The sequence below is a fragment of the Musa acuminata genome, chromosome BXJ1-1 (assembly GCF_036884655.1).
Source record: "Musa acuminata AAA Group cultivar baxijiao chromosome BXJ1-1, Cavendish_Baxijiao_AAA, whole genome shotgun sequence".
Taxonomy (NCBI): domain Eukaryota; kingdom Viridiplantae; phylum Streptophyta; class Magnoliopsida; order Zingiberales; family Musaceae; genus Musa; species Musa acuminata.
In genome coordinates, this window is record NC_088327.1 from 2057904 (window position 1) to 2079885 (window position 21982).

Here is a 21982-nt window from a genome sequence, read left to right on the forward strand (position 1 = left end):
TCTCTCTCTATTTCAATGTTACATTTTCCTTGGATTCTGGTCTTTGATTCACCTTTGGATGTTTGATGATCAAGTCTTCAATATTTTTTTAGTACAAGCAAATGAATTCAATTAATTAGCTACTCTCAACATGAAATTGTTATAGTTCAAATGATGGAATTGCATTAACAATTCAAAAAGAAAAGTCTCCTAAATCACTAAATCTCAAAACTTTCTATTAATTTTGCCTTCTACAAAACATTTTTATATGGCCCTACTTGTTGGTTCCATGGTTGAAAGAAAAAGGTTGGGAAAAATATTTTTCAACAAACATAAATATAAATAATTCAAAATTACAACAAAAAAATCAAAACCATTTTCCTTTCTGTGTCATGTTTTATATATGTATGAAAATATATTTTTGGAAAAAAAATACCTATAGAAATATTTTGTTTTTTCCTTAAAATCTACAAATTAGTTTTTATTTTATTTTATTTTAATTTCCTAAAAAGAAAAATAGGTTTCTCCAAACATCATCCGCTAGAATATTTTTCTCTTTTTGTTTGTTAGCCTTAAATGGATAAATATCTTTTTATTTTTTTTTCATGACCATATAAATCAACAATTTTGACTAATCCACCAATAGACTGTCATCAAGACAGTCACATAAAATAATGTAGTGGATAAACATTGTAGGGGATAAGGATGGACGTGTGGCATCCTCCCAATACACGTCGATTCATCGTATCGCCCTCGATCTCCGTACATCACGATCATCCAACGGCGGTCGCCTCTTTGTCCTTGATGGTAATTAATGGGCTTTTCAGGGGCTTTCTTCTTGATTCGAAGACGAACCCTAACCCGGAAGGTGACCCGTTCGCCCGCTCTCACGCGGATTGGTATATGAGGAGGAGCGGTCGCAGTTGGAGCCTTCTTCAGGGCGGAAAAGAAGTATACGAGCCGTAGAGGGCGAGGAGTGGGAGCGATATCGAGGTAGGAGACCGCGGAAATCCCTCTCAATCTTGTTTCTTCGTCGTTTCTGGTTCTCTTCGTCGCTTGATTCATTCCTCGCTGCTCTCGGAACAGTAAAAATTCGATTTTTTCCTCGTTTTCTTCGCTATAATCTTGCCTTTTTTTTTTTTTTGTTTCAATCTTTCCAAGATGGTTTCTTGAGTTGATTTCTGTGGCTTTGCTCGGTTTAATTTGGTTCTCTTGGTTTCCGTTCGCTGTAATTGGCTTTCTTTTTTCCTGTTTTATCGCAGGCGTCTTTGTTTCCTTTGTTTTTTTTTTTGACAGTAGTCTGAGGTTTTAGGGTGATTGACTAATTTGTGTTGCCCAAAATTTGATCGTTTTGGTTCTTTTGATGGATGGGAAGATGGATCGGTACCAGAGGGTGGAGAAGCCGAGGGAGGAAACCCCGATCAATGAGAACGAGATACGTATCACGACTCAGGGGAGGATGCGCAACTACATCACCTATGCCACCAGCTTGTTTCAGGTATATGCCATATGTTGAATCTTATAGCTTGGTCTCAGGTTCGCTGTCATTCTTAAGATCTGTTTATGAATTCGTGTGGCGAACAAAGTTATGGTATTAAACTAGTGACATTTATTGTTGGATGCTAGTTATTAACGTGGAATTGGAAAGTTAGGGTTTTTCTTCTAACCGCATCATCGTTTTCCTATGTTAATCAGAGGACAGTACTTCATAAATGAACTATCCTTGCGTTTTTTCCTTTTTCAAGGATGTGTACATGTAAGAGTAGTAATGTGATAAATGGTAATGCAAATAAGCACCACATCAGTACACCATCGGCTGATTATGTACAAATATTCTTGGCATTGTGTTGGTATATATGATATTCAAGTTTACTTAGTGGAGGTGTTTAAAATGCAACATAATTATTACCTAGACAACTCAGACAATAAATGGTAGATCAAAAGGTTGAAACCTCTTTGATGAAGCATGTAGACAAAAAGAATTCTATCTGTTGTCTCTATTGAGACATCCGATTGGTTAGTGCATTGTTGCACAAGTGATAGGTCTTAGGTTTGAGTCCATGAGTGAGCGTCATTTATGCAATTTAATGTTATGAATATTTCTTTCAATTAAAAAAGAATTTATCTGCTGTTGCAGCTGATATAGTTTAGACTTCTTCTGTAGGCTCCCGTCAAAAGTCTTGATAGAGTCAATGTAATATGTCTCATCCTTATAACTAGAGTCTAGGGTGGTTGATTATTTCCGCGACTTGGACCCTGATTATCTAGATCTAGAAGGAGCAACCTTACTGATGTATTAACCTTGTAGAGGACATTTGCTGTCTATAATGATGAAATTGATGGACGAACTAATCTGAGGTCAATAATAGAAGGGATTTGTAATGAGATATTTGTGGACATTTGACTTATGATATGAGGATCTGAGGCAACTCATAATCGCTATGTTTGTTTAGAAGTATACAAGTAGTACTTATTGTGACTCTGTTTTTTTGTTGTATTTGTGTGTCTAAAGTTTCACAGGTGTCTTTTTTCGGTACAACTAACATGTTTATGCATTATTCTATAGGAAAAAGGTTCAAATGAAATCGTCTTGAAGGCAATGGGTAGAGCCATCAATAAGACTGTTATGATTGTGGAACTGATCAAGGTATTCTCTATATCTATTCTATTCTCCTCTTAAGTTCTTAAGAATTAATCTTATTAACCACATCAAGTTACTTTGATTATGCTGATTTTTCTACCATAAAACAAAACTAAATGTAAGAAATTTTTGCACTCATGTATTTTACTTATAATGATGAACAGAGAAGGATAGTTGGTCTTCATCAAAATACTGCTATTGGATCTACTGACATAACCGATACATGGGAACCATTGGAGGAAGGCCTACTTCCGTAAGAAGACATATTTCTTTTTCTTTTGATTCGGAGAGTCTGGTACAACGTTGTCATGCCTAACTTGCAAAGCTGGATATGTTTTCCCATGTGTGGAGCTTTGAAAATTTCCCTTATTTTGTATCTCTCAATTATTATTTTCAGGCTTGAGACTACTAGGCATGTCTCTGTGATCAGTATAACCTTGTCAAAGAAAGAATTGGACACATCAGCTGTTGGGTTAGTACAAGACCTCCTTATAATTGTATAATCTGAAAATTGATGATTAAAGTTAGAGAACATTATATTTTCTGATTCATGACTTTAAGTTATAGCACCACAGACAAGTTATTGCATGTATCTTCTTCCTCTGTATTGGAGCTTTATTTTGGAATCAAATAGTTGTGATTTTTCTTGTCTCTTGTTGGTTTTCCTCCGTACCATGTGGCCTTGAATTTTGATTTATATAGACATTTCTTAGATTCGGTTTCTGAACTTGGCATGTGTTTAGATTTTGTTTTTTCAAACCTTTATACCGAACAAGTGAGTGGAGTGAAATGATAAGAATCGTCTTACTTAAATTTGGGAAATTTTTGTCTTAGTATTTGAATGTTATAATTTACCTTTTAGTCATGTTTATTTTGTCATGTTAGGGCCTGTGTTCATTTTTTTTTTGTATTAATTTTTTTGTCATTCTGGTAAGCTATAAATGACAAAATCTGAGGCAAGAAACTTCAGTTGATAATACTGGTGCCACTCTTTTAGAATAACTTGGTCATCGGTAGTAATCTACTGGCCTTTGTCGAGGTTACCAAAGCCAAAATGGTCCATTTTCAAGATTGGATTTTCTTTCCAAAACCTTTGGTTCGTTGTGCATTTCTTTTTCACTTACCCTGCATCATTGCTCATTAAGACATTTGAACCTGATGGTCTATACATTTTGTGCATGTTGACTCATCATCAACCTTGTTATCAGTAGTTTGTTACCAATTATGCTCCCATTACCTTTGCTTCACTGGAGATATTCATTTAAGCAACAGGTAGAAATCAGAATGTGCATTCATGAATCAGTAGTGGAATAATTCTCTATGTTTTTTCTTTTCCTTCTTAAGGTTTCCTTACTGACTGTACTTGGTTTTAGAATCATATTGACTCGACATCCTTCTTTAGGTATCAACCCCCCTTGCCCAAAGATCAGGTGAAACCCTTGGCTGAATTTGACTACGAAGAAGGTAAATTATAAGCAGCAAAAGATCAAATGCATTTAAGTGCTTTGATGAAATGTTTTTCTGACATCTTATTTGCAAATATAGAGGGCTCACCTACTGGTCGAGGTAGAGGCCGTGGTCGCCGTGGTGGCCGTGGCAGGGGAAGGGCTCGAGGTAAGCATCTTATCTCTTTTCAATCTTTTGTATATGGAATGCATATATTTTTGGGTAGGTTCATTCTGGACGATGCAACTATTAAGGGTTTGGTTGTGTTGTACATTTAGGAAATGGTACAACAGACTATGGTGATGGAGACTGGGATAGCAGGGCTCATGGGTATGGCAGAGGTGGCTATTCCCGTGGCAGAGGTCGGGGTTTTCGTGGGCGTGGCAGGGGTGGCTATGGTGACCAGCCTGACTATCAGCAGGAAGCCAGTGGCTATGATGACGAGTCTCCTATACCTGCCCGTGGTAGAGGTTAGTTTCCATGAGATTATAAGCATTTAGTTAACGGCCAATTCTTGTGAAGACTACCTTAATGAATATAAACCCAGTTTTAGACCTTTTTTTGTATTTAGCTGTCTTTGATTGTTAAAGCAAGTCCATATCCTATGAACTTAAATTGTTGCAGGTCGTGGTCGTGCGAGAGGCCAAACTCGAGGAAGGGGCCGTAATTCTAGACCAAACGATCTGGTCCAAGCTGATGCTTCCGGTGCGTAAATTAGATCGATCTCATCAGCAAGAGTTCTGCTTTGTGATTTGATGGATGCCTGCTCTCAAGAGTTTATCGTTCGTGGTGATGGATCATCAATCAATGTATCTCAATGATTCTAAAAATTTTTAGGCAGCTATTTGTTTCTTCCATATAAGAAAACTAACTGTAGGACCTAATTAATAGAGCAGTACATTCTTTTATTTATTTAAGAGTGTGGTAATTATTTAACCATGATTTCCTCTCTCTCTCTCTCTCTCTCTCTCTCTCTCTCTCTCTCTCGAGTTAGCATCGATATAATTCTATCGTGTGTGATCTTATTTTTTCTTCATCACAGTGACAATTTCCGAAAGTTGAGTGTTGGCAGCTATGTGCAATGGATATGCTCAAATAGAATTATCTTGGAAATGCTGTTTCTTTTGGTATATGAAATAGATATTTTGTGTCAGGTTTTACTACTTTATGGTGAATGAAGCATTGAAAGATATGTCCATTCTGCTACTGATCATATTCCACAACAATTACATGAATCATACTCAACATGATATATATATATATATATATATATATATATATATATATATATATATATATATATATATACACACACATCAAGACTGGGAGAATTTCCCAAGAAAGAACAGCCTTTTCTCTCTTAAGAACCATTTCTGCTGTGATCATAATTTGTTCTCTAAATTCTTGTTGATGATCTTTTTTAAGGTATATGATATGTTTGATAGACTTATATCCTCTTAGAGATGAACCTTTAATATCTTGATCTTTAATATCTTCAATCAAGAAGATTATGATCTCCAATTTATTATTTTTATTTTTATGTATTTATTTTTTTTGGGGATAGATATTGTCTTATAATATATACAAAATGTTTCTAAATTAATCAAATTTATTTGATAAAAAAATAAAATAAATTGGATATGCATCATATACAATAATCATCATTCTGGCCTCTATCAAATGAAGAAAATAAACCTCCGTTGAACTAAGCAATGTTGTAATGGAAACCGAAGGAATCAAGCCATTCCCTTGGCCGCTACAGCACCACCTTCCATCACCTCCTGCGCCACCATACTTCTGCTCCTGTTGATGGTGATCAGGCACAAGTAGACATGCTCCTCCAGCTCTTCCAGCTGCTCTTCCACCCGCGCCGCCCCGCCCTCCACCTCCCTGGCCACCTCCCTCGCGAGCTGCAGCTCCCTGCCCCTTAACGCCATCCTCGCCATCTCCCGCTCGTGCTCCACCTCGTCGTGCGCCCGCCGCACCGTTCGGCTTATCGTGTCGAAGTCCCTCCCCACGATGTACGCCCCCTTGGCGGCGGCGCCCACCTGCGCGCCCAGCCGCTCCAGGTGCCTCGCTCTCGCCGCCCTCCCCCGCCTCATGGCCGCCCGCGGCCGCGTCGTCATCACCATCGGAGCTGCCGCCGCCACGACCCCGATCCCGATCACCGTGTGCGCCGCGATCGCCAGTGCGGCCGCCACGGCGATGCTGCATGCGCTGACGACTACGATTCTGGCGGCCTTCTTGGTTAGCCTGATGAGTCGCACCATTCTGAGGGTTCTCCGGTGGGCTTTCGTCAGCTGCTGCATCAGAATTCTATACTGGGATTGCACAGAGTAAAACCGGGCAAGGTTTGCCGAGCAGAGTGGGTTCTCCAGCCGAAGGAGAGAAGCGAGATGGTCGACGTCGGCGCAACAATCATTATCATCGAAGCAAGCAGATGATACCTTGGCGAGAAGATGGCGGATCGAACGGTGGTGCTCTCTAGCGCGGCTGAGGGAAGCCAAGAGCTTCGCGCATGCATCACAGGCCTGGAAGGTGACATCAAAGTACTCGAGGAGGAGGGAATGGGCTCGGAGGTGGGCGCTGCGGCCATGAACGGTGGCCATCGCCGCGACAAGGGATTCTTGACTGGGTTCAAGAAGGTTGGCGTATGAGACGTGAGAAGAGTCGGTACATGGGCTTGTATCAAGATGACTCGCCTCCGCCCTATCCTCGTCGCCATCGTCACCGTCCTCCGAGGACGAGGCGATAGATGAGACAGTCCGCTGCGGCTGTACTCGATGGACTCTGGACCACATGTCAAGGAAAGACTTGGTTCTGAGAGTCTTCTCGTACTCCTCGTTGACGTTTAACGGGATGGAAGAACCGTCAGCGTTGCTCGCCACGAACAGCTCTTCTCCTGTAGGTAACGAAGGAGCTTCAGTGTCACTACTCCACAACGAGGAAGTCTTAGCTACGTGATGCTACTCACCAGTTGCTAACGAGTTGCAGGATTTGGATGAGGAAGAAGGCATCAACTTCCACCACATCGTCATGTCTTCTCTATCGGTCATGCAGCGAGTTCAAAGCTTCAAAGCATCAGCTGCGCTGCTGTATATATACTGCAAGAAGGAGAGGAGGATGGCGAAGGGTAGGCACGAAGGAGGCAGTTGCTTTAAAGGCAAGGGAGAGGGGGAGAGAAGGGGAGGCGGCAACGAGGCCACGCCGCCACAAAACCGAAGCCGCGGCACACGTAAGAGAGCTGGCCATCTCCTCCGCCACGCGCCTCCATCTCACTCTCTTCTTCCTCGCCTTCCCTTCCATCCCCTCCTCTTCTTTCCTCACCAAGCAAAGCAAGTCCTGTCTGTAGCATTCACAGACACGTAGCTTCTGCCAAGGAAGTCACAGTCAATTTAGTGGCTCCTCGTTCTTCACGTAACTATCATGTGGTCAACGTGAACCCTAAAATTAATGGTACTTGACGCAGTTTACGACATGACAATATATTGCATTTGTTACAGAAAATAATAGAAACTTCGATGAAATCTGATCTAAAAATCATTCTTTACGCTAATATATATATATATATATATATATATATATATATATATATATATAATGGTGAAATAATACTAAATTATTATTTTATATATATATATATATATATAATATTTTTTTTAGAAAAAGATAAGTGACGAAGACACGAATTGATCGAAAGATCTTATTATTAATATTTAAAAATTTTATCAACTAAATTAATTAATATTTAAAAAAATTATGAGATAAAATTTTATCAACAAAAAAAAATTCGAACATTCCACCTCACCTTTGGTAGCCTATAAAAATGCTGCATTCAAACCTAACAATTTTCTAGCCAAATATTTACCAAGAGTTAATGATTGAAATGTTAATAAAATACTGCCACAATAATAAAATCATGCCATTGATTATTGCAAATCTGTAAGTAATAAATACTGCAACACTATGCTGTTATATTATTTTTATTGTTGTAAGAGAAGGAAGACTGTCTTGTATTGATTTCATGATCATTAGTTGTAATTAATGATTGCAGAGGCAGACGATTGAAGGAGAATAGGGATCACAAGCTTTAGGGAAGATGACAAATTGGTTTTGATTGGAATGGAGTGCACATAAGTAGCCACACATCATTTCATGAATCCCGGCAACAATTATATACGTGAATGAATGAATGAGCTTCGCAGAGAATTTGGCAATATTGGGGCCCAAATCATTGGCTTGTTGGTGACTTACTTGGTTCATCCAATTTCCATTGCTCAAGAAAAGGATTTCGTGCGATGGCCGGCAAGTAAACAGAAGACTCGGAATACATGCAATATGATCTGATAACAAGTGGCTGATGATATTTGGGAGTTTGCTTTAGTGATGATTACGATAAATATAAACTCATAAACTTATCAAACTCATATGCAATGGTATCATGTCATTGCGACTAAATGATAGTGATTCACATAGCTTCTACTTTACGTCCATCCGTCTCAACGTGAAATGGTATTAGACGAAAAATGTTTTGAGATCGTCGATTCGGAGTTATGTCGAACCCTGCAAAACTGTGTTCGATATTTCTCATAAAACTTCTTCGAAACTTAAGTTAATGTTTAAGTCGCATAATACACTACGATGCGATCGTGTTATGCATCTTTATTATTGTAAGATTCAATATCATTGAGCTTGCGGTCGTGGTTTAGTATTGAAAATGATGATGCATCTTTATTGTTATGGGATGCGATTGTGTTATGCGAAATCCAGAAAATATGATATGATCATAAATACGTTCCAAAAGTGATAATATATTTCTCGATAAGACATTGATCATGTGGTAGTGAGGTATTGATAATTAGACACTGAGGTGTTCATCATAAGACACTCAAATATCATTCATATGATAAAGTGTTGACAGCTCCACTGCTTATTATACTCATTACGATTCTTAGCTTTCAATGTCCTATCTCTCTCTCTCTCTCTCTATATATATATCATTCCATAACAAAAAACAGTAGAGATGAATGAGTATGGAAACCCATATTAATGGTCCTCGGAGAGGGCATTTTGAGTCTCACATCACATGATGATGGACATACTAATCCAAGTTTTAGGAAAACAGGGGGCAATCTTCCCAAGAAAAATCACAGTAACTCATTCATATATCACTTTAACATGCATGCACTGACTTCTACATCACCAAAGATTCTTCCTAATCTGTAACCAAATCAAAGAAGATATGATGGCCTAAAAGACACCCCACCATCCACACTTACACCAAAAGCTGCTCCACAACTTCCAATGTTCCAACCCGTCAACGAATCTTTGTACCACCATACAAGAATCTTTCGATCACCGTCCACAGAGAACACGTTTTATGGGTCGATCTTATTTATCGAGAGCATACGAGGATTAAAAACATGGTAAATGAGCTGAAACCATACTTATCGTGGAGTAGCACACCGCTGTGTTGCCGAGCTATGCTTGGTGGTGAAGGTAACGAAGGTGATGATGGAAGCCGAGCTGCTGCTCCGCTGCTTGTGCAAGCCCTGACCACCCTTGCGGATCTCGCGTCACCTCCAGCAATGAGTCCCTCACTCGATCTGCTTCCACCACTTGGGCATCTCTTCTCTGCAAATGGATCGTCCATGGATTTAAGTAAGCTCGATTTACATGAGATTTTAGCCTGAGAGTTCGATCGTATCCACCTCGACTCTGAAGACGTTCAAGACTAGGCTTTCGTATGAGGTGACACTGGCGTTGGTCACTTCCAGTCCCAGGGAGCTCATCGCCTCCATCAGCCTCGCGAACCCTCCTTGCTTGTGCTCGCACAGCACCTTTACGAAGAACTCGTTCGCCTCCAGTTGCCTCACCTCCACCTGTGGCTGCTCATTTGCATCTAGATGCAGTAAGGAGGGCTTTCTTGCGTTGCGGCAGTAGAACATGTAAAGATGATCGATCACCTCCATCTGCTGACCCTTGTCGGATGATGGCTTGTTATCGTCGGCCGCGGCGACCGGCCTCGGATTGTTCTCGGAATCGTCGTGATCCGTCCACCCATTTGCGATCGGGACATCCATTTGGCTGTTGCTGTTGTGGAGGTTGCTTCCGATCTGCTTGTCGTGGCCGGCGTCCTCCTGATTCGTCTCCTCCAGCTCGTCCTGCAGATCCTTCACTTGCTTCTGCAAATCCATCACGTACTCGATGGCGTCTCCTAGTATCGAAGCCCTGTCCATCTACCCATCGCCAACATTTCTGTCATTAGCATCGTTCGACGAAGTAAGGTATATGATCCTTCGGCTAGAAGATGATTCACAACCTTTGTGATCTTTGGAACCAGTGCGCGCAGAGCGAAGAGCCGATCGTTGAGCTTCTTCCTCCTCTTCCGCTCCGCGAAGAGGTTCTTCGAGCAGTGTTGCTTACCGGACCTCCTCGCCGGCCGGTGCTCCTCGTCGTCGTCGCTGCCGTCCGAGCCCGACTCGGTTCGGGCGCTGCCTTCCATCTTCAGCGACTCCTTACCGTGGCCAACCATCTCCCCAAAATTGTGATACGCCGGTGCGTCGTCCGGGATGCCATCGTCGACCATAGACTCCGACAGCGGAGGTGGAGGATTGCCGCAATGGAAGAAGTTCCTGGTAGAGCCATCGTGGAGGATGTCGTCATCCATCGTCCTGTCGAACAAGTTCGACTGGGTGGCGTAGAGATCCCAAGGAAGAGCTTGAGCGCCGGTGGCGACTAACTGCGGGGCAAGCCATGGCTGCGAATCATCCCCACCACCACCACCGCCACCATCAGCACTCGGGTATCCACCGTTATCAGCCATGGGCATATCGATGGAGCGGTCGTAGGAGTTCGAGGTGCACTGAGACATCATGAATTCTACGGTGTGCAAGATCTGCCTCTGTCAGTGCATGACATGCAAATCTTATTTAAGTCTATTTAGAACACAAAAGAGTGTTCATCAAAGAAGGAAAACAACTTGGTCATTCGGATGGTGTGTGTGAGCTCTCAGTGGATTGATCGAGGAGGAAGTTAGGAAACACTTTACGTGCTTTGAAACCAGCAGCTCAACAAGTCCACCGGGCATGGGAACCAAGACATTTGTTCTAGGTCTCACTCTACTCTGCAAGTCTGATTACCACAGGCTAGGAGAAGCAGAGGGTAAAGGCAAATCGCATGGAAGAAGTGATCAAGAGAAATGAAACCTTGGGAGCAGTAACAGCAGGAAAACCTCCTCCGTTCACTGCAACAACAGCCATTCCACTCTCAAGAACTTGGGACATATGAGTGACAGATGATAGCTCAGCAGATCATACCTCAAGCTAGAAAGCCTCTTGGATTAATTGTTAGAGAGATATCCCATGCCAGAACATGTAATTTCTCTGGGAACAACTTCGAAACCAGCTACAAGCATAGGAGGGAGGATATGGATGTCAGTGAGGGAGGAGAGGCAATAAATCTCAAAAGCAAAGTTGTAGTTGTGGTAGCAGAAGTAGTAATCCATGCGAGAGAACAGTCAGGGGAATCCTACACACTTACTTGTAGAACTCTTCCCCCTTCTTTATGGCCTCTTTGACTGTACTGAGAATGTTGAGAGATAGTGATAGAAAGGTACGAGAACATGCAAGGAAGAAGCGAATCATCTGATAGCAATAGGTAACTGCAGCATCCTTTGGGGGACAAGAATGGATGCATGTCATACCACACCATGTGGCCTCTGAATTAGACTTAGACTTCTTTCCCCAGTAGTTATAGAGAAGTAGAAAACACTTGATTCCATGTGGCCTTGGAGACCTTCTAAGGTCAATTGCACTGCTATTGAAGTGTGAATAACCAGTAGTGATTAGAGAAGGAACTAATATTACTCTTTTTAGAATGATAATGGCAAGATTTTCTACTCAGAAAATTCTCATCATATATATTTTATATATTATATTATATTATTTTGCCGTGCATCCCAAAAGAACTCGATTACATTTATCCTTCTTTTGCTCACTGGTTTGGGACTGCGTGGGAAACGCCGTCACATTGGCCATGGCTACTGAACTGACAGAAGCTGAACTCACTTGCCATTGCTGCTCCTGAAGGAGCTCAAAGCCTTCACTGCCGCGGCCAGCGCTCCGGCGAACGGGCCCACCCAGAAGATCCACTGCACCACCGCAACTCAAATCACATGAACAAGCTGAGTACTAATGCTAAAAGCAAACCAAGTGCGGCCTACGAGTTCTGCGGACAACTCACGTGATCACGCCATGCCTTGCGCTGGTCGTACAGTACCGCCGCTCCGAGACTCCTCGCCGGGTTGATCCCCGTGATCGGAATCGTCCCCAGGTGGACGGTGAACACCGCGAACCCGATCGGCAGTGGCGCCATGACCTGCACCGCATGCAGCTCCGAAGCGTTTGTGGGAACACACTCGTGGAGGAGATGCAGTGTGGCGATTGGTGCAGACCGGGACGTGGGAGCAACCATGACCTGCGCTTGGGGTCGGTGGCCGAGAAGACAGTGTAAACGAGCACGAAGGTGCCGATGATCTCGGCACCGAGAGCGGTGCCCTGGGAGCAACCTGCGGCCACTTGGTTGGCTCTGCCGCCGAGGGAGTTGTAGGGGTGATTCATGATCCCCTTGATGATTCCGACGCCGCAGATAGCTCCCATGCACTGCAACACCATGTCAAGCACCGCGCGCAGGAGCGAGATCTTCCGGCCCAGCAGAAGCCCGAACGAGACCGCAGGATTGATAATGCTCACCTGGAAGAAGTCGCATCCATGAGTCGCCTTGAGATCAAAAGAGAAGAAATCATATGCGTGAGAGAGAGAGAGAGAGAGAGAGAGAGAGAGAGCGGACGGTGCAGTAGGCGAGGATGGCGCCGCCGAAGTCCCAGGCGGGGCCCGGTAGAAGGACCAACGGCGAAGCTCGTGGAAGCCGAGCAGAGGCGCCGGTGGCGGGTCTTAGTAGTCCACCGGTGGCCGCTCTGCCTCTGCCGTTCTTCTCCAAGGAGTGGTAGCTTGAGATTTATAGTGCAGGGAGGGATTAAAATGGCATTATACGATGCTCATACAAGCTTTGGATAAGATTGTTTTTGGCCCGCAAGGATTGAGCCCCGACAATGTTCAAGTTCCCGAGGTGATGGAGCTGGGCCCATCTGAGCAAGAAAGGGTCGAGTGGACTTGATTCATGTTATTTATATCGAACAAGAAATCATGTTCTTATAGAATACATATACAAAGCTGGAAGAAGTAATCTTCCATTGAGATGAAGTCTTGTTCTGTCTGCGGACCATTGAGGATCCGCTTCAGTCATTGTTTTATTTCGGACCATGCAATTATCATCTCAGTTGTCCATGTCCACTATGATAAGGGCCAGCACGACGATCGCTGCTTAAAATCGTATCGATTTACGTGCATGCGATCCACAGAGAAGACGCCACGTCACGACACGTAGCGGTTGTAAGCACACCATCCTCACCCCCCACCGCAGATTGTTGTCTCATCCAACGGCTCGTGATGGTTCCTACGTCCAAGAAAGATTGATCGAACGGATATATATATATATATATATATATATATATATACGTGAAACTACTTGATCTCAAATTTAGTTGTAGGATTCTAATTCCTATTTCCATAGACTTATAAACGAATATTATATTTTAATCCGTATAATAAGATTGCATCATGAGAAAATATCTTTCTTATTTTATTCAAATTTTTATTTTAATTTAATAAGACTATGCATCGATTGGTAGGTGATTTTATGTATACACACACACACTAATTGAGTGAATAAAATAAGAAAAAAAATATAAATTTTAAATCCAAAAAATGGTTTAATAGTTTGCATCTTTTAATTCATTATTTAGTGAATCGTTTACTGATTTTTTACCTATGTTTTTTACAGTTATATGTATATGTATAATACATATATATATGTATATATATATATATATATTTTAAATTTAGAATTTATCACAAAATAATTAAATAGGGGATGAAAGGCAAAGAGGGAAACGGACAAATGGGTTTGGTGGTGGAGACGATAACGTTAATTCAAGGGATTGTAATCCGACTCCACTGCCTTTGTTACTGCCGACTTAGCAGATCCAATAAATAAAGACCCTTCTTTCGCAGTCTGTTTTAACCCTCGCCTCGGCGCACGCTCTCACCGTCGCACAGAGAGAGAGAGAGAGAGAGAGAGACGCGAAGGTTTCCCTTCGCCCGCCGATCTCTCATCTGATCTCTTGTAATCTTTGGAGAACTCGCACCGCATTCCATCGATCTTCCCTTCCATCTCGTTACTCTTTGTCGAGATCAAATCTTGATTCAGCTTTTTCTTCTTGTATTCTCTCGCTCTCGCTCGTTCTTTTGAGAGATCGCTTCTTGATCGCCGTTGGCGGCGCAACCCTAACCCTAGAATCGACGATCATGACAACGGCCTTCGATCCCTCCACCCCCGCGTCCGCCGCAACCGTCAGACGAAGCCCTGCCCTCTCCTGGAGCCGCGTCGTTTGTGGTGAGCCCCGAGCCGCCGCCCCTTCCACCTCTGACCCCGCCGATCGCCCTCCGACTCCTGGCACTGCTGCCGAGACCGTTGTCGCCGGCCGAACGTCTCCCTCGCCGCCGCTGGAGGGCGCGGAGCGTATAAACGACGGCAATGCGGCCGGACAGAGGCCGGGTTGGAACGTCCCGGCGAATGGGGCGAGCGAGGGGGATTCCGTGATGAGCGTCGGCTCCTGGCCCGCGCTCTCAGAGTTGGCCATGGCCTTCCCCAGGCCATCCTCCTCCTCGCAACACTCCAACGTCCCCGCGGATGGATCGAACGGCGATCCAGTGGTAAGTCAAGTCGTTTTCATGGATCTTACTGCTAGTCGCAACTCGCTAGAAAACTTTGATGTTTATTGTGGTGTTGTTCTTGTTTGCATCCTGGTAGGGGTCTGTGATCGTAACTCCGCCGCCGATGGCAAATTCTAACGATCCTAACCCACGTTCTAGCCCGTGTCGGCCGAATTCCACACCTAGTTCAATGGATACGAGCAGCACTAGCAGTGCTTCATCGACCAATAGTGCACCCGTGTCACCTCAACCAACCCGCACCTTGGAGGAGGCCTTTCCCGTTGGTATGGAAGTAGGCTGGGAACCTTATCCCAGGGATCACAATAGGGTCAATAACACATGGGATCGCAATCGAGGCAGTGGTTTCGCACCACAGCACCATAGCGGCAGTGACCGCCATGGGGGATACAATAGAAACCGGCAGCGAAATAATGGTGGTGGGGGATTCCATCATGGAAACCATGGAAGAAGACAGGATCATGAGTGGGGAGGCTATGACTGGAATGCTTCTCAAGGTTTTAATGGTAGAGATCCACATATGACTACCCCACTGGTTCCGCAGTGGGGCTATTCACGGCCGTTCCTTCAGCAATCCCCATATACTCCGGTACCATTCATTGGCATTCCTCCGCATGTCCAGCCCTTTGTAGGTGGTCCCATGGGCTTCACGGGTAAGTAATCTTGTCATGGATATTATGATTTGCCTTCATCATGTATGTTCCATAATTTTGGCCTTTGTGCTCTTTTTTTCAGATGTTCGTTCTGTCTATTATGTTGCGCCAGTGCCACCTTTTGATCCAATGGGAAATGTGACATCGGTTTCTCATCAAGCACCAACTGCAGCACGTCCTACTGTGTTTTTATCCCCATTGGATCATACGCGTAATATGTTAATGAGGCAAATTGAGTACTATTTCAGGTATTATATGGTTGTTATACAGGTAATCTGTTAAGGTTTGATTTTGTTAGTTCATTCTGTATCTTTTTTTGTTCTTTTGCAGTCGTGAAAATTTGTGCAAGGATTCATTCTTGAGGGTGCATATGGATGACCAGGGCTGGATTCCTGTCTCCTTGATTGCATCCTTCAATCGAGTGAGTAGTTTATGGTTACTTCTCTGATAACCTTCCCTAGTCTTAAATTGACTTCTATTATCCTTTTGCTCTATTTTGATACAAGTAGAGAAGTTGCATTATGTTTGAAAAATGTTTCAATATATATTATATATATGATTATTATGATTTATTTAACGTAGCAGAAATCATTTATGATATGGTTATTATGATTTTTATAATATAGTAGAAATCATTTGTGATTTTCTTTTTCTCCTTTATACTATTGGAGTAGCATTGACCCTTTCCATCGGAGGAGTCTCATGCACCGTGTACACCCTATGGATATTTATGATCGTTTTGTATTTGATTTGCACTCTTGTGCTTACAAACTAAATCAACATTTTCTCCATTTTTATGAAAACAATTATCAATATCTATTTACTAAAACTATAATATAATTATATGGAAGCTTAATTTCTCATTGCCAGCATATGATGTGGATTGTTGTGCCATATTGCATGGTGCACCTCAGTATATTCCTTCTAGTTTGTGCTTGATGATGTTGAGAATCAATTGAATTTCTCCCCAGAAGTTCACTTTGGACATGCATTTAAAATATGTTTTAAATATATAGCTATAAATTTTGTTTATGTGGAAATAGTTCATTCATTAATTTCAATGAGAATACCAACTACTGAAGATAAAATTAGGAACTAATTTCTTTGATATATTGAGCAATATACTTTGGATGTTCGTCATTTGAGAATGTTTGTTTATGCTGTTCATATCGTCCATACATAGTATTTTGATCTAAGATTAGATTATTTCGTGTTTCATTAATAGCATATTTGTTTCATAGAGCCAAGGTTCAAAATATGAAATAAAAAAAATGTTTTCACTACTCTACCACCATTTTAAAATGATTCTATTTGAATATTTAAGATGTTTCTCACATTTGATGATATTACAACAAGATCAACAATAGAGTCGTAAGTCCCAACTATATGGGGTTGGCACATGAAACCTCTATCGCCATTGAGATATGTGAAAAGTGAAATAAGTTAAGACCAATGTTCATGAGACCAGACGTAGTTTTGCCTTGGCTGTTAATGACCTAACACAATCTTTCACCTTTTTCATCCGAGCTTGGGACCGGCATTGCCAGTGTTACCTTGGATGATGTTATGTTGGTTAATTATTTTTAGATTCAATTCTATGTTTTATTGTGTTGTTAATATCATGGCCTCAAATACTGATATGTACTAATTTGGGCAAAAATGGTCAATATTATTATTTTTAAATATTTTCTGGGTGATATTGAACTGATATATTAATACCATGGTTAACATTAATGTTAAAATATAGTTCTATATTTATTAGGGTTTATTTTATCAGCACATACAGCTGCAGTGGTATATGGAAACCTTGTACTTGTTGAAATGGCCAATACAGATTATCAGATCAAGAAAGGACTAGTATGGAACCATATAGTGCGGTAATGGTTGTGATATATATATGTATATATGTATGTATATATATATATGTATATATATATATATATACATATATATATATATACATATATACATATATATATATATATATTTATTTATTTGGTTGTTACTGGGCAGTATGGATCATACACTGTTACCACACCGAGTGCGTAGATTATTGAAATTGGTATAGGACCAAGATTTAAAACCTTATTACAAACATTGAATAATTATTAATAGTATGTTAATAAAGGTTTCATCACAAGATATTTGTGGTTTTATTTTAAATAATTGTATATTATTTTAATGTACTAATTACCTAATATTAGGAAATAATCCAGTTAGATTGTCTGATGGCACGATGCCACATAAGACTTAATGCCAAAAACTATGACATAAGTGGTGGAACGATGTGTTTGAGAACCATCAGATGGCATTGCGGGCATGGAGCAAAATTGTGTTTGCAAGCCTTAGATTATTTGTCCTGATTACTGATTGCTCAAGACATCATCAGGCCTTTTGCATCATCACATTTCTGTAAAACCGAAAACCTTATTAGTCCATTTCCTGCCAGGAAATATTGCTTATGGACAGCTTATTATTTGTTTCCTGATCTTTCCAATAAACATTCGTTCTGCATCTAAATGCTACTCAATTAACCACTAAAATAGGTAAATACTTTAAGAAAACAAGGTTTGATCCCTATGTATTGCATGCTTTGGCTTCAGAGGAGTAAGTTTATATATGTTACTAAGTCAGCATGCAACATGTAGAGATGCAAGGGAATAGTTAGTTATATTATTTGTACGTGACCTAAAGCTAAGTGGTATGCAGCTGTGATATGCTTGATCTCATTATGCTAACTTGTGATCTAAAACATACCACTTGAACTACCTTAAACTGATTTTATTGTTTGATATTGAAGAGGTAAGACAATCAGTTGTGCATCCATACAGTGTACATGGATTTGGCATTCTTGTGGTGGCCACGTGATCCTTTTCTCTTGTGTTTCACTCATTAGTTTAAGGTTTTTTAGGAGTTATCATTAGTTATTAATATTAGCTCAACTTTTAAGGATTTAATTATTAAAATTTAGTGAACAATTTGCTGATTTTTGGTAAATTTGATCATTTCAATAATTGTGGTTGTTTCACTTGAAGTTTCAATGGATTTTAATCTATATTAATTAGGATGATGATTTTAGTTAATAGTGTTCACTTTTTATGGAATCAATTTAATAGAACCTATTTTGTTTTTGTGATATGGCAATTTCTAGTTTCAACAAAGGTATACTTGAAATTCTAAGTGGTCAAATGTGCTTTAGAAGAAAAGCAAAACTTCAAGGTAGATTTGGATTTGGACTAGTCAATTCTAATGTGTAACACCCCCGATTAGTCCCACATCGGAAGTGGGTAACATTAAGATTAGCTTATAAGGGTCTGACGAGTGTAATTACTATCAACTTCGGCTTAAGCATTTTGACAAATGATTTAGATTAAACGAATTTGATGGGCTAGTTAGCTTATCAGGCTCGAGTCGTGACATTTGGTATCAGAGCCGACCTAGTATTTGGGCATGGTGAGGGGGCGTGAGTAGGAAAGGACTACCCGTGGATGGAGTCGAAGGAGTCGTCACGACGTGGAGCCACCACCAAGCTATGCCTCACATGCACCATGCTAAGGTTTGATCTAGGCTATGCTGGGTTTTGATGAAGACGTCAAGCCCTTGAATGAGAAAAATTATAACATCCCACTTAGTCCCATATCGGAAGTGGACAAGACTAAGATTGACTTATAAGTATATGATGAGTGTACTACTATTAGCTTTAGCTTAAGTATTTTGACCAGTGATTTAGGTCAACTCAGATCTTGCTAAAAGAAGATTGCTGACTAGGAAAGATAGCAGACAGAAAGAAAGAGTTACGCAGATGTGTGAATGTGACCAATTAAGCTGGGAAATTTTACTGTTTTGGGGGTTCCTCTAATTGGGCTTCTTGTTTGACTTTTCAGCATTGTTATTAGGAAGAAAACAATGAATTGAATTGAGTTCGGTTCAGTGGAGAGCTTTATATCATTCATTCTGTTCTCTCTCTAGATCTCTCTTATGTATCCCTCGGCTTGGTAATTTATATTACAACATGCGTCACTGAGACATGTTGCTCCTATGGTGGCCCTCCATTACAGTGAGCCTGGAAATTACATCATGTGACAAAAGCTGTGACTTTTATCATTTCTCCTCCCTTTTGCTTGTTTCTGGTACTTGTTTCTCTTTTTTAGCTTATGTATCTGTTGTGATGGGAGCTGAGTGAATACTTCAAGATGTTTTCTTTCCGGAAATGTTGGGGATAATTTTTCAAATATATGCTAGCAAATGCCACCCTCTTTTTCACTATGCAGTTATCTTAGACAAACCAAAGGTTAATTTCTTTTTATGTATCCCATCTAAATTTTTTTTTCTTCAGTTAATTCAGATGAAAAGGAGTAACCACAGAAGGTGTAACATTCAGTGATCTATTTATGTTTCTTGGATGCTTATTCATGTAGCAGTTTCAGTGAATACCTCTATTTGTATATTTTGTTTGCATCTGAATTCTTGTTTTTGCTATGCCTTGCAGCAATTTTGGTCTGCTGTTATCATGTGGAAAGTGTCTTTGTTGTTAGTGGCATTGATATTAGTATCAATGTTATATTAATGTTATATTGATGTGGTTCTAATTTTACTAAAGTTATGGCTGTTATGCAATTATGTTTTGATTGATATGTTGCTTTTGTACAAGCTTTCTGGCATTAAATACTGAGTGAAAATAGTTTGTCCTGCTTAGGAAAATGTTTTGAGATATAATGTGGTTGTACAGTAAAGGAGTACTTCATATGTTCTTACTTTCGGTCCCAAAGCCAAGGCTCATTTGCATGAGGCTCTCTCACCACCATGTTTATGAAAAAGTGGGTGGACAAAATTAAACATTCTTTGAATTTAGATGGGACTACTACAGATAAATTCAGATCGACGGCAGTTATTATTTTTTGACAAGTATCTAAAACTGAAGTGTGAGCAAACATCTCTCTACCTTTTTTCTCATGATTTTGTTTAGTTATGGTAGCGCTAAACTTGGTTTAGGTGAGTTTCACTGGTGTTCCTGCTGTGGTGTATTTACCCCACCAGCTATGGTAGTGTTTTAACATATTGAATTTTTACAAGGTCGTGATGACAGAATGTCTGTTTGTTTAGCAAATTATAGAAGATGAATTGAATTTCCTGTGGACTTGATATGCAGACTTTCTTTGTATTGTATGAATGTAAGAAAATGTTTGCCATTATTGAAACTTGGTACTCTGTCATATCCTCCTATATCACTCACTGAATGGTCTCATTTCTGGATTCTTTTTCCTTTTTTGGTTGTTGTTGTATGCAGGTTAGGCAATTATCAAGTAGCATACCATTTATATTGGATTCCATCCGAGGCTCATTGGTTGTGGAAGTACAGGTAGTAATTACAGCTGTTTTAGCTTTTAGCTTTTATTTCAAATGTCAGAACAGTCTTTTATTAAACTTTCTTGACTGTGATATCGCAAACCTCCCCCAAGGTCGGCAAGTTTTGTGCCATTAGTTAGACTTGATTTATGCAAATCTTTTATCTGTCATGACACTGTTATATTCTTACAGAAAGAGTTTAATAGGCATTTGGATGAGTATATTCTTCCTTGGTGTGATCTGGTGGTGCAGGGTGAAAGAGTCAGAAGACGCAGCGATTGGATGGATTGGATTCTTCCTCGAGCGCAGGGGCAAAATGGTGTTGTTGCTTCTCCACTTGAGTCTCCAGCAACATCTGCCCATGATTCGGTGACTGCCCACGACCAAAGTCTTGGATTGGACGAGGGTCCATCTTGACGATGGGCCAGTCAGGCGCTGAGGCAGTACTTGGTAGTAGCTCAGTTGACCGGCTGCGGGATGGAGGTCCAGTAGGGAGCCAAATGGGTAAAGGTTTGAGGCTACTCAGAATCAGAATGATCCAAGTGTGTGAAATTTTTTTTGATTTGGGAGAATGTGGGCATTCATTGTGAATTGGAGAGCAGTGGCGGGACTTATGGTAATGTTCCTTTTGGTTTGAGATTTTTTGGTACACTCAAAGGGGGAAAAAAAAATTAAAAAATTAAAAAGAAAACATTAAAAAAAATCTAAAAGGACAAATTTAGATGGAATAGGTACATGGAATTTTTTATTTTTATTTTTTTGTCGATGGTGTTTGTTGGATAAATAATTCAGTTTAAGAGTCGTCAGAACTTTTGTTTAGAATTTGTGGACAGATGGATATGTGTGTATATATATCCAGGAATTTTGAATAATGAAAATGAGGTAGTTTAGTGATAATTTTTTTTTCATGTTTAAGTAGCATTGTTATCTAATAAATTATGTTTTATATTTTCCCTAACACATGGATAGATGATAGCCAAGAATTCAGATTTGTAATTGAGATTGGTCGCAATTTTGTTTTCTTCTTTCCTTATAACGATATTTTGTATCTTTGTTTCGTTTAT

At 40.7% G+C, this 21982-nt stretch overlaps 5 protein-coding genes across 6 annotated transcripts; 2 read left to right on the forward strand and 3 right to left on the reverse strand.

Moving 5' to 3' along the window:
• Window positions 1–838: 838 nt before the first annotated feature.
• On the forward strand, window positions 839–4978 carry LOC135597061 (uncharacterized). Its single transcript, XM_065089535.1, has 9 exons — window positions 839–972; window positions 1355–1477; window positions 2546–2626; window positions 2785–2873; window positions 3018–3092; window positions 4023–4084; window positions 4166–4234; window positions 4345–4536; window positions 4691–4978. Exons 2-9 carry the CDS (start codon window positions 1355–1357, stop codon window positions 4777–4779), a joined length of 780 nt encoding a protein of 259 aa, XP_064945607.1. The 5' UTR covers window positions 839–972; the 3' UTR covers window positions 4780–4978.
• A 727-nt stretch (window positions 4979–5705) lies between these two features.
• On the reverse strand, window positions 5706–7378 carry LOC103980788 (putative UPF0496 protein 2). The gene is made up of 2 exons (XM_009397291.3): window positions 7041–7378; window positions 5706–6968 (listed from the first exon to the last, which is right to left on the reverse strand). Exons 1-2 carry the CDS (start codon window positions 7120–7122, stop codon window positions 5803–5805), a joined length of 1248 nt encoding a protein of 415 aa, XP_009395566.3. The 5' UTR covers window positions 7123–7378; the 3' UTR covers window positions 5706–5802.
• A 1828-nt stretch (window positions 7379–9206) lies between these two features.
• LOC135582361 (transcription factor ABORTED MICROSPORES-like) lies at window positions 9207–11026 on the reverse strand. Of its 2 annotated transcripts, XM_065089869.1 has the most exons (4): window positions 10389–11026; window positions 10033–10305; window positions 9778–9954; window positions 9207–9700 (listed from the first exon to the last, which is right to left on the reverse strand). In XM_065089869.1, exons 1-4 carry the CDS (start codon window positions 10941–10943, stop codon window positions 9548–9550), a joined length of 1158 nt encoding a protein of 385 aa, XP_064945941.1. In that variant the 5' UTR covers window positions 10944–11026; the 3' UTR covers window positions 9207–9547. The 2 variants fall into 2 exon arrangements, with proteins under 2 accessions (XP_064945941.1, XP_064945878.1); XM_065089806.1 differs by having other exon boundaries at window positions 9778–10305.
• A 756-nt stretch (window positions 11027–11782) lies between these two features.
• LOC135587863 (aquaporin PIP2-2-like) lies at window positions 11783–14359 on the reverse strand. The gene is made up of 4 exons (XM_065079685.1): window positions 14334–14359; window positions 12917–13076; window positions 12311–12819; window positions 11783–12218 (listed from the first exon to the last, which is right to left on the reverse strand). Exons 1-4 carry the CDS (start codon window positions 14357–14359, stop codon window positions 12170–12172), a joined length of 744 nt encoding a protein of 247 aa, XP_064935757.1. The 3' UTR covers window positions 11783–12169.
• On the forward strand, window positions 14199–21823 carry LOC103979494 (la-related protein 1B). Its single transcript, XM_009395670.3, has 6 exons — window positions 14199–14901; window positions 14999–15572; window positions 15655–15820; window positions 15903–15993; window positions 20860–20931; window positions 21171–21823. Exons 1-6 carry the CDS (start codon window positions 14494–14496, stop codon window positions 21333–21335), a joined length of 1476 nt encoding a protein of 491 aa, XP_009393945.2. The 5' UTR covers window positions 14199–14493; the 3' UTR covers window positions 21336–21823.
• The last annotated feature ends 159 nt before the right edge of the window (window positions 21824–21982 follow it).

Coding starts and splice junctions, on each gene's coding strand:
- LOC103979494 (XM_009395670.3), top strand. CDS start 14,494: ATGACAACGGCCTTCGATCCCTCCACCCCCGCGTCCGCCGCAACCGTC. Junction 14,902..14,998: donor GATCGAACGGCGATCCAGTG/GTAAGTCAAGTC, acceptor GCATCCTGGTAG/GGGTCTGTGATCGTAACTCC. Junction 15,821..15,902: donor CAAATTGAGTACTATTTCAG/GTATTATATGGT, acceptor GTTCTTTTGCAG/TCGTGAAAATTTGTGCAAGG.
- LOC135587863 (XM_065079685.1), bottom strand. CDS start 14,359: ATGGAAGGGAAGATCGATGGAATGCG. Junction 13,077..14,333: donor GGGAAGATCGATGGAATGCG/GTGCGAGTTCTC, acceptor ATAAATCTCAAG/CTACCACTCCTTGGAGAAGA. Junction 12,219..12,310: donor GCAAGGCATGGCGTGATCAC/GTGAGTTGTCCG, acceptor GCGGTGGTGCAG/TGGATCTTCTGGGTGGGCCC.
- LOC135597061 (XM_065089535.1), top strand. CDS start 1,355: ATGGATCGGTACCAGAGGGTGGAGAAGCCGAGGGAGGAAACCCCGATC. Junction 2,627..2,784: donor TGATTGTGGAACTGATCAAG/GTATTCTCTATA, acceptor AATGATGAACAG/AGAAGGATAGTTGGTCTTCA. Junction 4,085..4,165: donor TGAATTTGACTACGAAGAAG/GTAAATTATAAG, acceptor TTGCAAATATAG/AGGGCTCACCTACTGGTCGA.
- LOC103980788 (XM_009397291.3), bottom strand. CDS start 7,122: ATGACCGATAGAGAAGACATGACGATGTGGTGGAAGTTGATGCCTTCT. Junction 6,969..7,040: donor CTGCAACTCGTTAGCAACTG/GTGAGTAGCATC, acceptor CGTTACCTACAG/GAGAAGAGCTGTTCGTGGCG.
- LOC135582361 (XM_065089806.1), bottom strand. CDS start 10,943: ATGATGTCTCAGTGCACCTCGAACTCCTACGACCGCTCCATCGATATG. Junction 10,306..10,388: donor TGGTTCCAAAGATCACAAAG/GTTGTGAATCAT, acceptor GGCGATGGGTAG/ATGGACAGGGCTTCGATACT. Junction 9,701..9,777: donor TGAACGTCTTCAGAGTCGAG/GTGGATACGATC, acceptor ATCCATTTGCAG/AGAAGAGATGCCCAAGTGGT.